Raw genomic sequence first — 14,700 nt, forward strand, 5'->3', positions numbered from 1 at the left:
CAGGAAGACAATTCAGCCATCCTCAGCTCGACGCCCATGGGCTCCCATGCATGAGGACGCTTTCCCTCCCTCCTCTACTCCCTCCAGTGGTCACTTGTTGTTGCCTCCCCAGGTATGTGCGTTGTGTTGCTAGGTTTTGAACCTGTCCTGACTACCACTGACCTCAGGAAAAAATTCTGGCTGCTTTGGAATGGTGCCCACTCCCTGGAGTCTGTGAGTACACAAACAATGGCATGGGCATGCCTGGGGCCTTGTGCTTCCGCACAGAGTTCTAACTCTGTAACAACCCCATCTGTCCTTGGCAGACTCCACGCTTGCTTGTGTCCCTACTTGTCTTCTTGTCTTATGTGCACTTGTGTGCAGCCGTGTTTGTGTGGATGAATGTGGGAGCACAAATTTGTGGATGACTTGATGCTGTTGTGCATTAATGTGTGAGTGTGTGTGTCCTCGTGTGTCCCTCATTACAAGGGAATGTGCTGCTTATGGTGGGGACAGTCAGAATAATGTCGAAGTGCAGCAGGTTCCCAGGGTCAGAAGGAGCCCGACCTCAGCGGAGTGGTGATGGCACCAGCCTGCTGGAGATGCGTCCAGGGAAGAGGCACTGAAATGCAGCCCCTGCCTCCTGACGCCTCCTTCTCCTGCCCCTGCAGAGCTCACACTCTGCTGCTGCCCATTTCAGGCCACGACAAGGATTGTTCCACTCCAATTTGGATCCTTAGTTGAATTCAGTGTAATGATATTGGGAGTGCCTCAGCATGGCTGGCAGTCCCCACTCCCTGCCTCTCCAGGCCAGAACACAGCTGCTCTCCCCAGTGCTAGAGAGTTCAAAGGATGGGGACTGCATTCTGGGCAAAGTGAAAGGCTGAGGAATCCTGCCCACCATGTGCTGGCCATCCCTGAGTGGATCTTCTTCCAAAGCAGTGTCAGTGCTTTCTGGGATGCACTTGTGCTCTTCACAGGCCTGGTGCTGTGCCAGGCAGGGGCCAAGACCTTTTCCCAAACAGGTCCTGAATGAACGGAACACAGAGTCTGATATCACTGCACTGTGAGTGGAAGAACAGACTCTGAGGATTTCACAGGAGGAGCCAAAGAACTGATGACAGCTTTGATGTTCATGCTCAGAATGTTCATGTCCTATATTGGAATCTCAGTGTGAGCACCCAGCAACTGTCCCTGGGAGGGAAGGACATTGGATCCAAGGCCACAGTCCCCCAAAGCCCACTGCTGTCCTGCAGGGCTGTCCAGAGACACCCTCATTCAAACAAGGGCTATGCACAGTACAGAAAGTTCCTGAGCCCATATCCCTGTCTGAATGTTTGTCTGCCTGGACTCACATCCAGCTTGGAGATGACGCAGCTGAGGGCTCCTCCACTTCCCTGTAGTGACCCCATAGAGATGAGTGCCAGGGAACTCCTCCAGGGGAGCTCAGCCAGGGCTGGTTTCCCTCTCCATGGAGGTGCTTCCCAGCTGAGGAGCTGATGGCCAAGCTCATTGCTTTCTCAGGAGGTAACAGTCACTGTGGAGAAGGGAAAGGCAGGACATGAATGTACATAGAGTTTAGCAAGACCTTTGACAGCCTCTCTCCTACTTCCTTCAGAGCCAAATTGGGGATAAATGGGTTGGAGCATGATAAGGTGAGAGGAAAATTGGCTGGAGTGTTATGCAGAAAGAATTGTGAGCAGTGGTGCAAAGCCCAGCTGGCAGTCAGGTACTAGTGGGGTCTCTCAGGGATCAGCAGTAGGACCAACACTGTTTCTTGATTTCTTGAGCAACATGAGAGGTGGGAAGGAGAGCACTCCCAGCAAGGCTTTGGCAAACACTGACTCAGGGGGAACAGTTGCTACACTGAGCTGTGTAGAGGTAAAGTGTTCTGAACGGGTCGAGGAACCACATATTCAGAGGAGAAGGAGTAGACGGGCCTTGCCTCTGGAAGTGCTCAATGACAGGAGTAGAGGCAATGGACATCAGCTGAAACAGGGGAATTCTCGTGAAGCAGTAGGCTAAAAGAAATAGTGAATCAAGGAAGGGGTTTCCCAGGGAGGCTGTGCAATCTCCATCCTGGGAGGTGTTCAAGGCTGGGCTGAATGTGACCTTGAGCAACCGGATTTGTTCTAAGCAGGGGTTGTTACAGATGACCTCTGGAGATCCCTTCTCACCTACATTCTGACACTGTGATTCCCCACCACCCCTGTCCTCCGTGATCCCTGCCCGCCCATGGGCACATTTGTCCTCACACTCCCTCTGCCCCAACACAACTCCTAGGCATTGTGCTGGGGCTGCAAAGCAGCAGCTGAAAAGAGGCTCTCAGCTGCCTCACTCCCAGCTGCAGGAAACGAGTGGCTGCTGGTTCCAGTCCATGGGCTCGGAGAGAACCCTGGGAAGCTGGTCCATGCGCTGGTCCAAGGCCCCGCTGCTGTGCCAGGCTGCAGCTGGCGCTGTGCAGGCTTCTTCTTGCTGGAGGACGGGGAGAGTCCATTTCCCAGCTGGGAAAAGCAGCAAACCCTGAGCGGTCTGAGCAGGAGCGAGCCCCCGGGCGGTGCCGGCGCAGAGCTGAGCCCCAGGACGGAGCTGGCGGCAGATGGCAGGAGCGGAGAGGAGGCGGTGGAGAGGAGGCGGCCTTGTGGGGCTGGCCGCACTGCTGCTGGGTGCATGGGGTGGCAGGGCCGGATGGGGCCGGGGCTGTGCCCAGTGGGTGCCCCAGGGAGCCCAGCGTCAACTCTTCCCTCTCCTTCTTCAGCCTCTCTTTACCACTCCTGACTCTCTGCCATCTTTTGTGCCCCTTTCCAACCCCCCGAGTCCCCTCTTCCTGTTCTTCCTCTTTCTTCCCCACCTCTGTCGGTACTAGCCTCCTTGCATGTACACCTGATTTTTCATGCACCCTCTCCTTCCCTTGTGCATTCTGCAGTTCTTATTGCCCTCAATATAGACCTCTCTCCTTCACTGTAACAAGCCCTCTCCCAGTCTGCTCTTTATTCACTCACACACTCATATTCTGACTCATGTCTCCATGCATCTACCATCTCCGAAGCCTCTTCCTACTCCTCGAGACCCCTCTCTCATCTTTCTCTCTGCTTCCTTCATATCCATAACCACAAATTGTCTTTTCTGCACCGTGCCATTATTCCATATATCCTCTGATCCCCCTGCGCTTTCTGCATTTATTCTTCTTCTCAATTAAGCCCTTCATCATTCACTGTAACACTTCCAACTTTCCTGTCTCCCCTTCTTCTCTCCACCCATGCATCCATCCACCCATGCATCCATGCATCCATCCCTCCACCTAGTTTTCATTCTAACTCTGTATGCATCCATTAAAAAGTCCCTTGCAGACTTGTCCCCTTGCTCCACAAACTCACACCAGCATCACTCTCGATAGCCACATGGTCCCCATTTGTTACAGTCCAGCTCTATCCACATGCCACTCTTTCTGACGATTTTTCTGGCAAAACAGCCATCAGAGATGGTTGCTCTTAGGTGATCTTTGGCCTTTTCTTATACTTTCTCAGCAGTGGCTATGGGCAGAGCCCAGGTGGAGCAGGAGCCGTCGGCAGAGACCACCGAGAGCACCGGCATCAGCATCAACTGCTCGTATCCCAACATAAAGCTTTCCTACTACATCTACTGGTACCGCCAGCTCCCGGGACGAGGCCCCGCACTGCTCCTGAGCACTCTCAAAGACTCCAAAGAGCTGCGGGACCCGCCGGGGCGGCTGTGGGTGTCGGCACACCGCCGCTCCAGCGCCCTGTGGCTCACCCGGCCCCGGCGCGGGGACGCGGTGGTGTATTACTGTGCCGTGGGTCTCCCACGGGGAGAGGAGCCGGGGCTGCGGCCGGGCAGGAACCGGCGCGGGCGGGGCCGGGCGTGTGTGTCGGGGCCGAGGGGACAGCCCCGGGCGGGCCCGCCAGGGGGCGCTGCCGCTCCGGCCGCCGGGGCCGCCTCGCCCCAAACGGCCCCAGCCAGCCCCTGGCCCCGGGCCGCTTCCCATGCCCGACCAGCCCCGGCAGCGGCAACCCCGCACTCCCAGTGGGACGCACAGAGAAATCCCCCGCCACACTGCCGCCACCGCCGGGGCAGGAATGGCGCCCGGAGCGCTGGCCGTGTCCGGCGGGGCCCGCCAAGGAGAGATGGCAGCCGCCGGCCCCGCTGGCGCCCGGCCGGGAGCAGCGCCTTTCTGCTCTGCACAGGGCGGCGGGCGGCAGAGATCCTCCTGCCAACGGGCAGCTGCCCAGCCCTCTCTCCTGCCGCACGGACCGCCCAGTGCTGACATGGAACATACAGGGCCTATTCTGGGCCTTTTGACTTTCCCCACGAGGATGCCGAGGGAACCCTGAGCAGCTGCTTTTGTCTGCTCTGCAACCACGGGGACTCCAGGGCACAGTTGCCAATGCCAAACCTGCCTTAGAAAAGGAGAACCAGAAAGGGTTTCTCATTTCATTGCTCTGTGAAAGCTCAGATATACAATGGAAAACTGAGTCCTCCAGCCCCACATTTTCGCAGAGCTTTCAAAATGTTCCTGCTGACATTACAAAGTCGTTGCATGGGGTCAGGAGTTGAAGCTCGCCAGCAGCAGGAGAAGGGCATGTCGAGGTCAGAGGCACCTTCAAGCGCGCCCCACAGGGGCTCAGTGGTGAGACCAGGAGCTTGTTTGACAGGATTCAGCACCTTTGGAGTTGAGGCCCAGGAGGCAGGGTAAACCGCTTGGCCTGGACACACTGAGCGCAGTCTCAAGGCATGCCAGGTTCCTCCTTGAGGAGTGAGTCAGAAAGGGATTTGCTGAGTTGCCCTCAGGGGCTGGAGATCTGAGGGGAGTGAGAGCTGGCAGGAGGCCTCTGGCAAGAGACTGTGGGCTCCAGCCAGTCCCCGGGGAACCCTGTGTGTCCCAAATAGCTGACAGAGGTAGTCAAACCCCATGGGCAGAGGCTTCCAAGGCACAGAGTGAAGGATCAGCCCTGCTCCTTATTTTCTTTCGACTTGATGGCTTTATTTCCAGGGAACTCCTGGCAGGTGACAAACAAGGCAGAGCAACAGGTATGGCCAGGCCAGCACTCACATTAGACACATGCTCACACACTTTAGCCCCTCTCATCGCTTTCTCCATCTGTCTTCCCACACTTGCTCCTGTCCAAATGGCCTTGATCCCTCTCTTTCCCCATCTCTGCTGCTTCTCCTAAACATCCCATGTCACACACAATCCCCAAATACTTTTTGACCCTATCCCATAAGGCGTTTGATCCCCTTGTAGGCAGAAACATCCCTGAGTTTTTGTGATGATCCTCTCTTCTCACACTTCTGGAGGGTGCCATCCCTAGAGAAAGTGGCTGATTGTGATACTTGAATGAAGAAGGATTTGATGTCTGTGAAGCAGAGGGCTGTGCTGGATGTCCTCCAGCCAAGAGAGCTGGTGTGTCTTACTGTGGGTGGGATGTTTACAGCAGGTGCTCTTCCTAGAGACATTTCTCTTGAAAGGTCTCATCCATGGCCTTGGGAGAAAGGAGAGAAAACCCTGTAGGGACAGGGAGTCAGACACCTGGATCTAGGTGCTATTGGCCATTCCTCGTTCTGCCTCCTTTCAGACACTACCGAGGCACAAGGACCACATCATGAGTGCAAAAGTTCCTCTCTCAAACCCCATGACAGGTGAGTGCAGACCCTTTTCCCTGGCTGGGCAGTGGATGCCAGGAGAAGTTCACTGCTCCCATGCTGGGGGCTGGTTGTGCTGGTTGTGATCTCCAGGAAGAGCAAAAAGCAGGAAAACAGCCTGCAGCCTCCTAGTCTCTGACAACAGACTGCTTGCTCTCTTCCTTCAGGCTTCCACAGGAGTTTTCCGGTCCTCAGGTCCCTTTGGCAGTGTGACCTGGAGCTGAGAGGCAGCGCTTCTACACCAAGCTATGTCTGCCTGAGGGGATGCTCAAGCACCTTCTGACATGGAACACTGTGAGAAGCCTGGCTGTGGCCTGACTTCCCAAAGACGAGCCTTCCCGTGCTGAACAACCTCCCCTTGGCACTTGTAAAATTAGGGTCACAGTTTGGTTTCGTTCCTTGGGCTGAGCACTTTAACAACTTCAATTAGTCTCTCTGCAGAGCCTCCTCGTGGCAGAGATGTGGAGTCCCAAGCCAGACAGTCCCAAACTCCTGTCTGCAGCAGCAGAGAAAGGGTTTTGCTCCACCCCCTGTGCTGAGGGTTGGTGGGTGCTTTGGGCTGGCAGAGGGAGGAGAAGTGGTGAACTCTCAAGCTTCAACTCCCGCTTCCTGTGACATGCTTTGACACGGGGTGCATGGGAGAGTGTGACATGGTCCTGATTTTCCTGGCAGCTCTGGTGGGACTGGCATATTTTGGTGAGACACAAGGTTCAGGCTGGGGAGGAGCAGGGCAAGAGGTTGTTGTGCCAGTGGTGGGAGAAGAAATTTGAGTTTGACTCTGCAGGAAACTGGGATTCATTCCACAGGGAGAGCAGGGAGTACAGGTGGGAATGGAAAATCATCTGGGAGATGTCAGCTGTAATGGGTATGGAAGGAGGACGAAGACTCTGCACATGCCTTTCAGTGCTCGCAAGAACCTTTCTATGGGTTATTTTTGCACGGGTGTTTAGAGAAAGAGAGAGCTGCTTGGGTAGAGTCCTACACTGGAAATGGAAACTTCTCTCCCAGGTGTATTTGACCAAATGCTGCCAGCCTGTGTAGGGATGGTTGAAATTCTAGGGGAAGGCTGGGTCAATGCAAGGAATGTTGGAATTCCTTTACAGGTCATGCACAGAAGGACTCTGTGCTCCAATTCCCTCCAGAAAGGACCATCCAGGCAGGATACGACACAACACTGCACTGCAATTTCTCCACCAACTATTCCGGTGCCTTCACCTACTGGTACCAGCAGCTCCCAAAGCAGTCCCCTCAGATGCTGTTGTGGGTGAGCAAATACAAAGCTCATGTGGATTCAGGGAGGTTCTCCTCCATGCTGTCTGCAGAGGACTCCCAGGTGCTTCTGCATATGCGCGATGCCGAGCTCCAGGACAACGCTCTCTACCTCTGCGCACTGAACCCACATCTGTGCCCTCAGTGTGCAGCACTGCACAAGAAGGGGAGGGTGTACCCTGGGGAGTGATTCCCTCCCCACCACTGCTTGCATGGAGCTCTAAGCTCATCTTGCCCAGGAACCACACCCGGGTGCTGTGGTGAGGCTGGGTCTCTGTCTGCACAGTCTATGCATCAGGGAGAGGATCTGAGAATTGGTTAGGTTGAAAAGCATCTTTTGAGATCATGCAGTCCCTGTTAAAGCTGGGCCAGCCAGAGCAGGTTTCCCAGGACTACGTTCATTTTGGTTTTTCTGCTGGTGGGCACTCACTCTTCTCCCATCAGTGGGCATTACTGAGAAGAGTCTCTTCTTCATTCCCTCCCATCAGCTATTTACACACATTGCCAAGATCTCCCACAAGCCTTCTCTTCCCCAGGCTGAACACTGCCAGCCCTCTCAGCCCATCCTCAGAGGAAACATGCTCCAGTCCATCCACTATTTTGCTGTGCTCACTCCAGTATCTTTCTTGTACTGGGGAGCCCAGAACTGGACCCAGCACTCCACAAGTGGCCTCACCAGCACTGAGTGGAGAGGAAGGGTCAGGTACCTTGTCCTGCTGGTGATTCTCTTCCTGCTGCAGCCCAGGATGCTGTTGGCCTGCCTTGCCACGAGGGTGCATTGCCACAGCAGGCTCAGGGACACCCCTGAGCCACTGAGACTGAGTGGGACACAGCAGTGAGTGTTCAGGAGAAGCATCCCAGAGGCTTCTTCAGCTATAACTTTTCCTGAGCGTCCCTCAATGACCACTGTGTGAGAAGGGGGCTCTTGGTAGGAGACATGACTGCTCATGTCGCTTTACTTCCCAGGTACAGAAGCCCAAAGTGGGAAAATGACTTCCTGGCCCTATGTCTGGGGATCAGGCAAAGCTTAGACATGTGAGCAGGACCCATCAACCAGGCATTGGACAAGATTCCCTGTTCAACCACTTGAGCTGTCCGCCTGCTTTTCATGTCTCCCCTCCAGCCCTGAGCACTCACTAGTACTTGGCTGGGGCGATGCCTGTGTCCCTGAGTCCCTCTGGGTTCTCTGCCCAACAGAAAACCACTGGTGGCTGCATTTCCAGGATGTGCATTTCTGGGCTCTAGTTTGTCCCTCTGTGCACAAGGCTCTTGCCATACTAAGTCCCTCAGCCTTTCTTTATGAGAGAGGTGTTCCAGTCCCCTAATCATCTTGGTAGCCCTTTGCTGTACCCTCTCCAGCAGTTCCCTGTCCTTCTTGAACCAGGGAGCCCAGAAATGGACACAGCACTCCAGATGCAGCCTCACCAGGGCAGAGTAGAGAGGAAGGATGACCTCCACTCGATCTGCTGGTCACGCTCTTCTTGATGCACCCCAGGATGCCATCAGCCTTTTTGTCCACCGGGGCGCATTGCTGGCTCATGTCTGAGGCCAGGTTGTCCACCAGGATTCCCAGGTCCTTTTCCACTGAGCCACTCTCCAGCAGGTCAGCCCGCAACCTGTACTGATGCATGGGGTTATTCCTCCCCACGTGCAGCACCCTACGCTTGCCCTTATTGAATTTCATAAGGTTTCTCTCCACCCAGCTCTCACGCCTTTCCAGGTCTCACTGTATGGCAGCACAGGCTTCTGGTGTGTCAGCCACTCCTCCCAGTTTTGTATCATCAGCAAACTTGCTGAGGGTGCACTCTATCCCTTCATCCAGGTCATTGATGAATATATTCACTAGGACTGGGCCCAGTACTGACCCCTGGGGAACACCACTTGTTACTGACCTCCAACTAAACTCTGTGCCTCTAATCACAACCCTCTGAGCTCTATCTTTCAACCAGTTTTCAATGCTTAGGGGAAGGGTCACAGGTGAGGGGGAAAGAGGGGACTGGGGATGAGCAAGGGGAGCCAATAGAGAGGAGGAAGGAAAAAGGGAGGTACTTGCAAGTAGGCAGCGGCTGGTCAGTGCGCTTGTTGGGATGAGCCCTGTGCCCGATCACCACAGTCCCCTCTACCTTCTTCATAAATCCTTTCTTAATCTTCCTTCTGTCTACCTTCACTCCCTTTCCCATATGTGAGTGCTGCAAGGTCTGAGTGCCAGTAAATGGAGCGACTGATGTGCAAGAGAGATCTGGGTGCCAGTAACTGGGCAAACAACCAATGGCCATGGGGACTGTAGGCCTGGGTGCCAGTAACTGGATGGACCAGGGTGTGCTGCAAGGTCTCAGTGCCAGCAACTGGAGAAGCGGCCTCTGGTCACAGACCCTGTCGATCTCTGTGCCGGGGCTGGAGGGACTGGGGTGTAAGCAAGGTCTGGGTGCCAGCAACTGGAGAAGGAAGAACGTGTCCCAGGGCTCATATCTCTTGCTGTCAGCAACTGGAGGCACCACACTGCACATGTGTGTGTGAGAGGTCAAAGGACCAACGACTGCAGGGACTTCAGTGTGTTTTCTCCTGGGTGAATTGAACCTGACATGCATGGGTGATTATGTGGACTCTACCAGCATATTTCAAGCTGGCCCATCCAGAGAGTGGGAGAAAAAGCTGTATCTAAAGTCTGAGACAGAGATGGGTAAGTGAGCTCAAGGCTAGTGCATGGCTATTAGAGAGCCTCATGTGGTGGCAATATCTGAGGGATCTGCAATTGTGAGGGTGGTTGTGAGAGGAGCGGGTGATTGCATGTATCTGTCTGTTGGAGAAAAACAGCCTAGTCTAGCCAGAGACCCCAGTGCTGGGTAAGAGGGCCCAGGCTGCAGGCAGGGCTATTGGATGGGCTGAGGGCCTGTGTTGGTATTTGAGACACGCACAAATGTGGGTGTGCTTGTGACTCCAGAGGGTGAGGGGGTGTGTGTTAGAACTAGGGAAGTACATGTCACGGCCGTAATGGAGTCAGTCAAACAAAGGGACACTTTAATGATGAAGAGACCGGAGCATCTCTGGTAGGCTGAGAGAACTGGGCCCGTTCAGCCCCAAGAAGAGAAGGCTCAGGGGAGATCTCATCAAGGCATACAAATAGCTGAAAGGCAGCTGTGAAGAAAGTGGAGCCAGGCTCTTCTCCCTGGTGTCCAGTGACAGGCATTTGGCACAAACTGAAACAACGGAGGCTCCGTCTGAACCCCAGGAAACCCTTTTTCACTGTGAGGGAGCCCTGGCACAGGGTGGCCAGAGAGGTTGTGGTGTCTCCGTCCTTGGAGGAATACAAAATCCATCTGGACATGGTCCTTTGCACCCAGGTCTAGGTCACGCTTCCTGAGGTGGTGTGTGGACCCACTGACCTCCAGACATCCCTTCCAAACTTACTAATTCTGTGTTTCTTTAACAGAAGACATGAGGAGGGTCTGAGAGGACTGGCCTTCTTCAGCCTTCAAAAGAGAAACTAAAGTTGAGAGCTTTTTCTAACACTTGATTGGAGCATGAAGAGCCAGATGGAGCCAAACTCCTTCTTGAGCACAGTGAAACAGAGAAAGGCAATGGCCATGGTCTGGAACAGGGGAAATTCCTACTAGAAATTTGGAGTTCTGGTTGTTTTTTGTTTTTTTTTTTGTTTGTTTGTTTTTGGTTGTTTTTTTTTAATGCATGCATGTTGATCCCATTAAGAATGGGACTCTGCCTCCACAGAGTCTTGACTAAAATACCACCAGTTGGAGATAAGAAGGTAAAGGGGCATAGCACAGGTGATGTTATGTCCCTTCAGGTGCTGGGAGCCCCAGCTCTGGGGCATGAAGTAGAGCTCGAGTCGGGTCTTAACACATAGTGCAAATCCTGCCCATGCTGAGATTCATCTTAGGCATTGTCATCTCTGGAGTTTTCATGGCATTTCCTTAGCAATAAACCGCTCCCAATTTCTACTGTTCAGCAAAAGGGCGTTTATATGAAAGCACAGTGCTTCACTCCTAGATCAAGACAAGGACGTGTTTGTGGCAGCGTTGCCAAGTTTGCCAAGCGATATATACAGCTCAGCACAGCACAGGTCTGGGCCTACTCAGGTCAGGTTAACTTAACGACAATGAGCGGTTGGTTCTCTCTGTCATGAGTGGTGCATGGGATCACTCTGGAGTTCCTGTGGCAAGGGGGTGGGAGTAGGGGTCCCCACCTGCAGTACCCCCACCCCTTCACATGCCCTTTCAGCTGTGGGTGCAGGGCTGCCCTATCCATAGCCCTCGCAGTGCAGCACTCCAATGGGTGCCCCATGTTCTCCCTGGGAGTGGGTGTCACCACTCATCCCTCATCCTGCTCTCCGGTGAACTTATACCATTTTCCTAGGGTAAATCGTCCTTATCATCTCTGGGTTTGTTGCATCTACACAGCAGTTCTGGAGCCAGGTTCTTCTCTCACACTCTGGGTTATCCCACCAGAATAGGACAGAGCCAGAAGCCCTGGGCTGCTGCACAGCAGCTTTCATCTTGTGTTTGGGGGAATCTGGGGGAGAGTTGTTTTTCCCAGGTAGCTGAGGAAATAATGGGAAGAAGTGAGAGAAATGGAAGAGACTTCTGTTCCCAAAGGAAATAACAGTGTCCCCAAAGAGCTCAGGCCCCCAGGCAAAGTTCTGAAACTTCACTGTGGAAGAAACCCCTGACGTCCAATATAAGCCAGCACTGGTGTTCAGAAGAGCAGGGGATTCTCGCTGGGGAGGAGGGGACTCCACTGTGAGCTCACTGGGAACAGCCTCTTCCCACCACTGGGACACGCAGAGCCCACAGGGGCTCTTCATGGGGAAATGCTGAGAATGCCACTGGCTGAGGGAGCCACAGGTGTTGCTGCTGGAGGAGGGAGAAACTCAGAAGCAGCATCTGAGGCACAGGAGGAACAGATCTCTGCTCTTCCCCGCTTCTTCCTTTGCTCCCCCAACAAAGTTGTTTCCGGCAGCTCTGTTATCTCGGGGCTGGGAGGGGGTTTTCTGACTCTCTCTCACTCCACAAAGAGGTGGGTTGATGTCAACGTGCAGCTTGGATCTCTCATCCTCACGGCCTTCCTGGGGCAACTGCTGGGTAAGTCCTGGCTTACTATAAATGCATCCTTCTTCCCCCAAGGAAATCCTTGCCAGCCTGATCAGGATCATGCAGAGAACAACTCTTGAATTACAGGAAAACACTGTGAAATACCAGCTCACATTTGTGGTTTTGCACCATTTTTCTCAAGACGCTCTTACTGTTTGAAAGGAGAGAGAAGAGATACCTCAGACCTCTTCTGCTGCTCTTCTCTCACCTTCAATGCCTTTCTCTCTGCCTCTCTCTTCTGATCCACCTGCTCTCACCATAGGAGATCTCATCTCTCTCTGCACTCTCACATTTTTTCTTTCCAATGCAAATCAGCAGAACTTGTATGCTCTCATCCCACTGACATTAACTGGGTGTCCCATTCTGCCTCCTGGATGGCTTATGTCTGCCATGGCTTCCAGTTTTCCCCTGGTTGTTGACTCAGTCGGGGATCCCTCTTTCTACCATTCAGCTCACCATTGTATATACTCAGGGAGCTAGGAGCCCTCAGGGATGAGAGGGATGGGGAAGCAGGATGAATCTTTTTGACAGAGCCCTATGGATGCCTCAACATGATAGAAGGGTGCTGGTCCCAGCATGCAAACACTAGGCATGAAAGGCTGTTCCCTGGTTCTCTGGGTAGTAGGAGCAGGAGCAGGGAGGAGGAGCAGGAGGAGCAAGGAGGAGCAGGGACTCAGCACAGCTCTTCTCAAGATCCACACTGAGCTCAGAGCTCCACATTGCTACTCAAACTCCTCTCCACCTGACTGTCCCCAGGCCTCAGGATTTTCCTCTAAGGCAGATGACAGGGAGCCTTCTATGCTTGCTTTTCACATGTGCTGGTGGTTTTCTTCCCCTGCTGAGCTGCTGACCTTCGCTTTCTTCCAGGCACCATGGGCCAGGTCACTGTCACCCAGCAAGAAGGACAAGTCACAGTGAAGCAGGGAGACACCTTCCAGACAACCTGCACATACCAGACTTCCAGCTTTTATGCCTTGCTTTGGTACCAGCAGAGGAAAGGCCAAGGTCCCCAGCTGGTCTCCTATCAGGTAGCAGCTGGCCGCAAGCCCAGTGGCCGTCTCACCACCGTGCTGAACACCATGGAGAAATACAGCCTCCTCCAGCTGGAGGAAGTCAGGCTCTCTGACAGTGCCTTGTACCTCTGTGCAGTGCGTGACACCCCGGTGCAGGGAGCTTCCTTGGCTGTGCAAGAACCCAGGGGAAGGAGGGGATGTGTCTGTGCAAGGATGAGGGTGGGGGAAGGGGCTGTCAGGTGTGCCCTGGCAGTGCTGCTTCCTCTGTACACCCAGGGATCTGCAGGACAAGATCCTGTGATGGAATGTTTTCTGTCCATTCCACACATTGATTTACGCAACCATGGTCTTAAATAGTCCCATACCACACTAAATGAAGGCACAGTCTTCCTATAGCCAATGCATTGGAAGTCTGGTAAAACACAAGCAGCACGCACATGAGCCATTGCATGTACATATTAGCGATTTATTCGTCTTCACCACTCCTAATACCCACAGGCACATACATCCTCCCCAACAGCGACTGAGTTTGTCTTGTCTCAAGATGGTGACACCTTAAAACTGGTTCCATTGTGTTATTTCCCTCTGGAACATTGGCCATGGCAGTTGATGTAAAGAGATGCTGTACCTTTTCTTCACGTAGGCAGATCTCAGCATGGGGCCTCCATGCATCCTCATTCCCCTGTTCTCGCTGGGGACATTAAACATTCTAGTGGGAGCTGCTCAGTTCCTCCTGCTCATCTGCTGTGACGAACTGGCACTTTTGGTAGCAAGTGTCCTGGATCTGCTCAGTCACAAATGATCAAATTGTGTCTGAGCACTGCTCTCTTCCCCTAGAGGGTCCTTCTGTCCTTTAATCCCTGGGTACTGTGGTGGGGGAAACAAAGGAAACATCTCAAGGGAAACATCCCCATGAACAGCAGCTGCTGCTGCAGAGGCTCCCCACACAGGGACAGGCGTTGCCCCTCACTCCACTGTGTTGGGGAGGATACTCATCACAGCCTCACAGACTCTCTGGGAATTTAGCAGCACCCACAGTAGAAGAATATGGAACTAAGGAGCTCTTAATACAATTTGGACATACACAAGTTCATGGAATCATCGGAGTGTGGCAACCTGGGACAAGTCAGACTCCCCACAGGTTGCAAACACTGAGGCTGGGCCACCAGAAATGACACTGACTGATCACAGTAAGAAAGGCACTCAGCCTCTTCACAGCATTCCTTAAAATGCTATTTGTTAGCATTAAGACTAGAAAGAAAGAGAAGACCAGTATGGATAACCTGACAGCCCTTCAGATGATGGAACCCAGAACGGCGCTACATCATTTGCCATCACAGAATGAGAGAATCACAGAATGGCTGAGGTTGGAAGGGAGCCCTGCAGGTCATCTGGTCCAACCTCCCTGCTCAAGCAAGGGCACCTAGAGCCATTTGCCCAGGATGGTGTCTAGGTGGCTTTTGAATATCTCTAAGGAAAGAGCCTTGGCAACTTCCCCGGGCCAGCCAGGCCAGTGCTCTGTCACTCCCACAGCACAGGACAATGTGTTGTCCCCTTGACAGGGCACAGGACACTGTGCATATCTCATCCACAGAAGGTTTACACAGCTTTGGTCAGTCATGATTTCAGATCATTTTCATCAAAGGAAACAGATCTTGTCATCGTTTCTACTG

At 53.5% G+C, this 14,700-nt stretch overlaps 3 gene segments (V, D, J or C); all 3 read left to right on the top strand.

The window, feature by feature from the left end:
• Positions 1-2,578: 2,578 nt before the first annotated feature.
• LOC134524709 (T cell receptor alpha variable 4-like) lies at positions 2,579-5,923 on the top strand. The segment is given in 4 exon segments: positions 2,579-2,645; positions 3,510-3,793; positions 5,574-5,637; positions 5,808-5,923. Coding segments are annotated over 4 exon segments (531 nt in total).
• Positions 5,924-6,290: 367 nt separating this feature from the next.
• On the top strand, positions 6,291-7,099 carry LOC134524710 (T cell receptor alpha variable 12-1-like). The segment is given in 2 exon segments: positions 6,291-6,336; positions 6,744-7,099. Coding segments are annotated over 2 exon segments (402 nt in total).
• Positions 7,100-10,615: 3,516 nt separating this feature from the next.
• On the top strand, positions 10,616-13,165 carry LOC134524711 (T cell receptor alpha variable 1-1-like; the record flags this gene model as incomplete). The annotated part of the segment is given in 3 exon segments: positions 10,616-10,672; positions 11,939-12,005; positions 12,882-13,165. Coding segments are annotated over 3 exon segments (408 nt in total), but the record flags the coding sequence as incomplete, so codon positions are not given.
• Positions 13,166-14,700: the final 1,535 nt, after the last annotated feature.

The sequence above is a fragment of the Chroicocephalus ridibundus genome, chromosome 17, assembly GCF_963924245.1.
Source record: "Chroicocephalus ridibundus chromosome 17, bChrRid1.1, whole genome shotgun sequence".
NCBI lineage: Eukaryota > Metazoa > Chordata > Aves > Charadriiformes > Laridae > Chroicocephalus > Chroicocephalus ridibundus.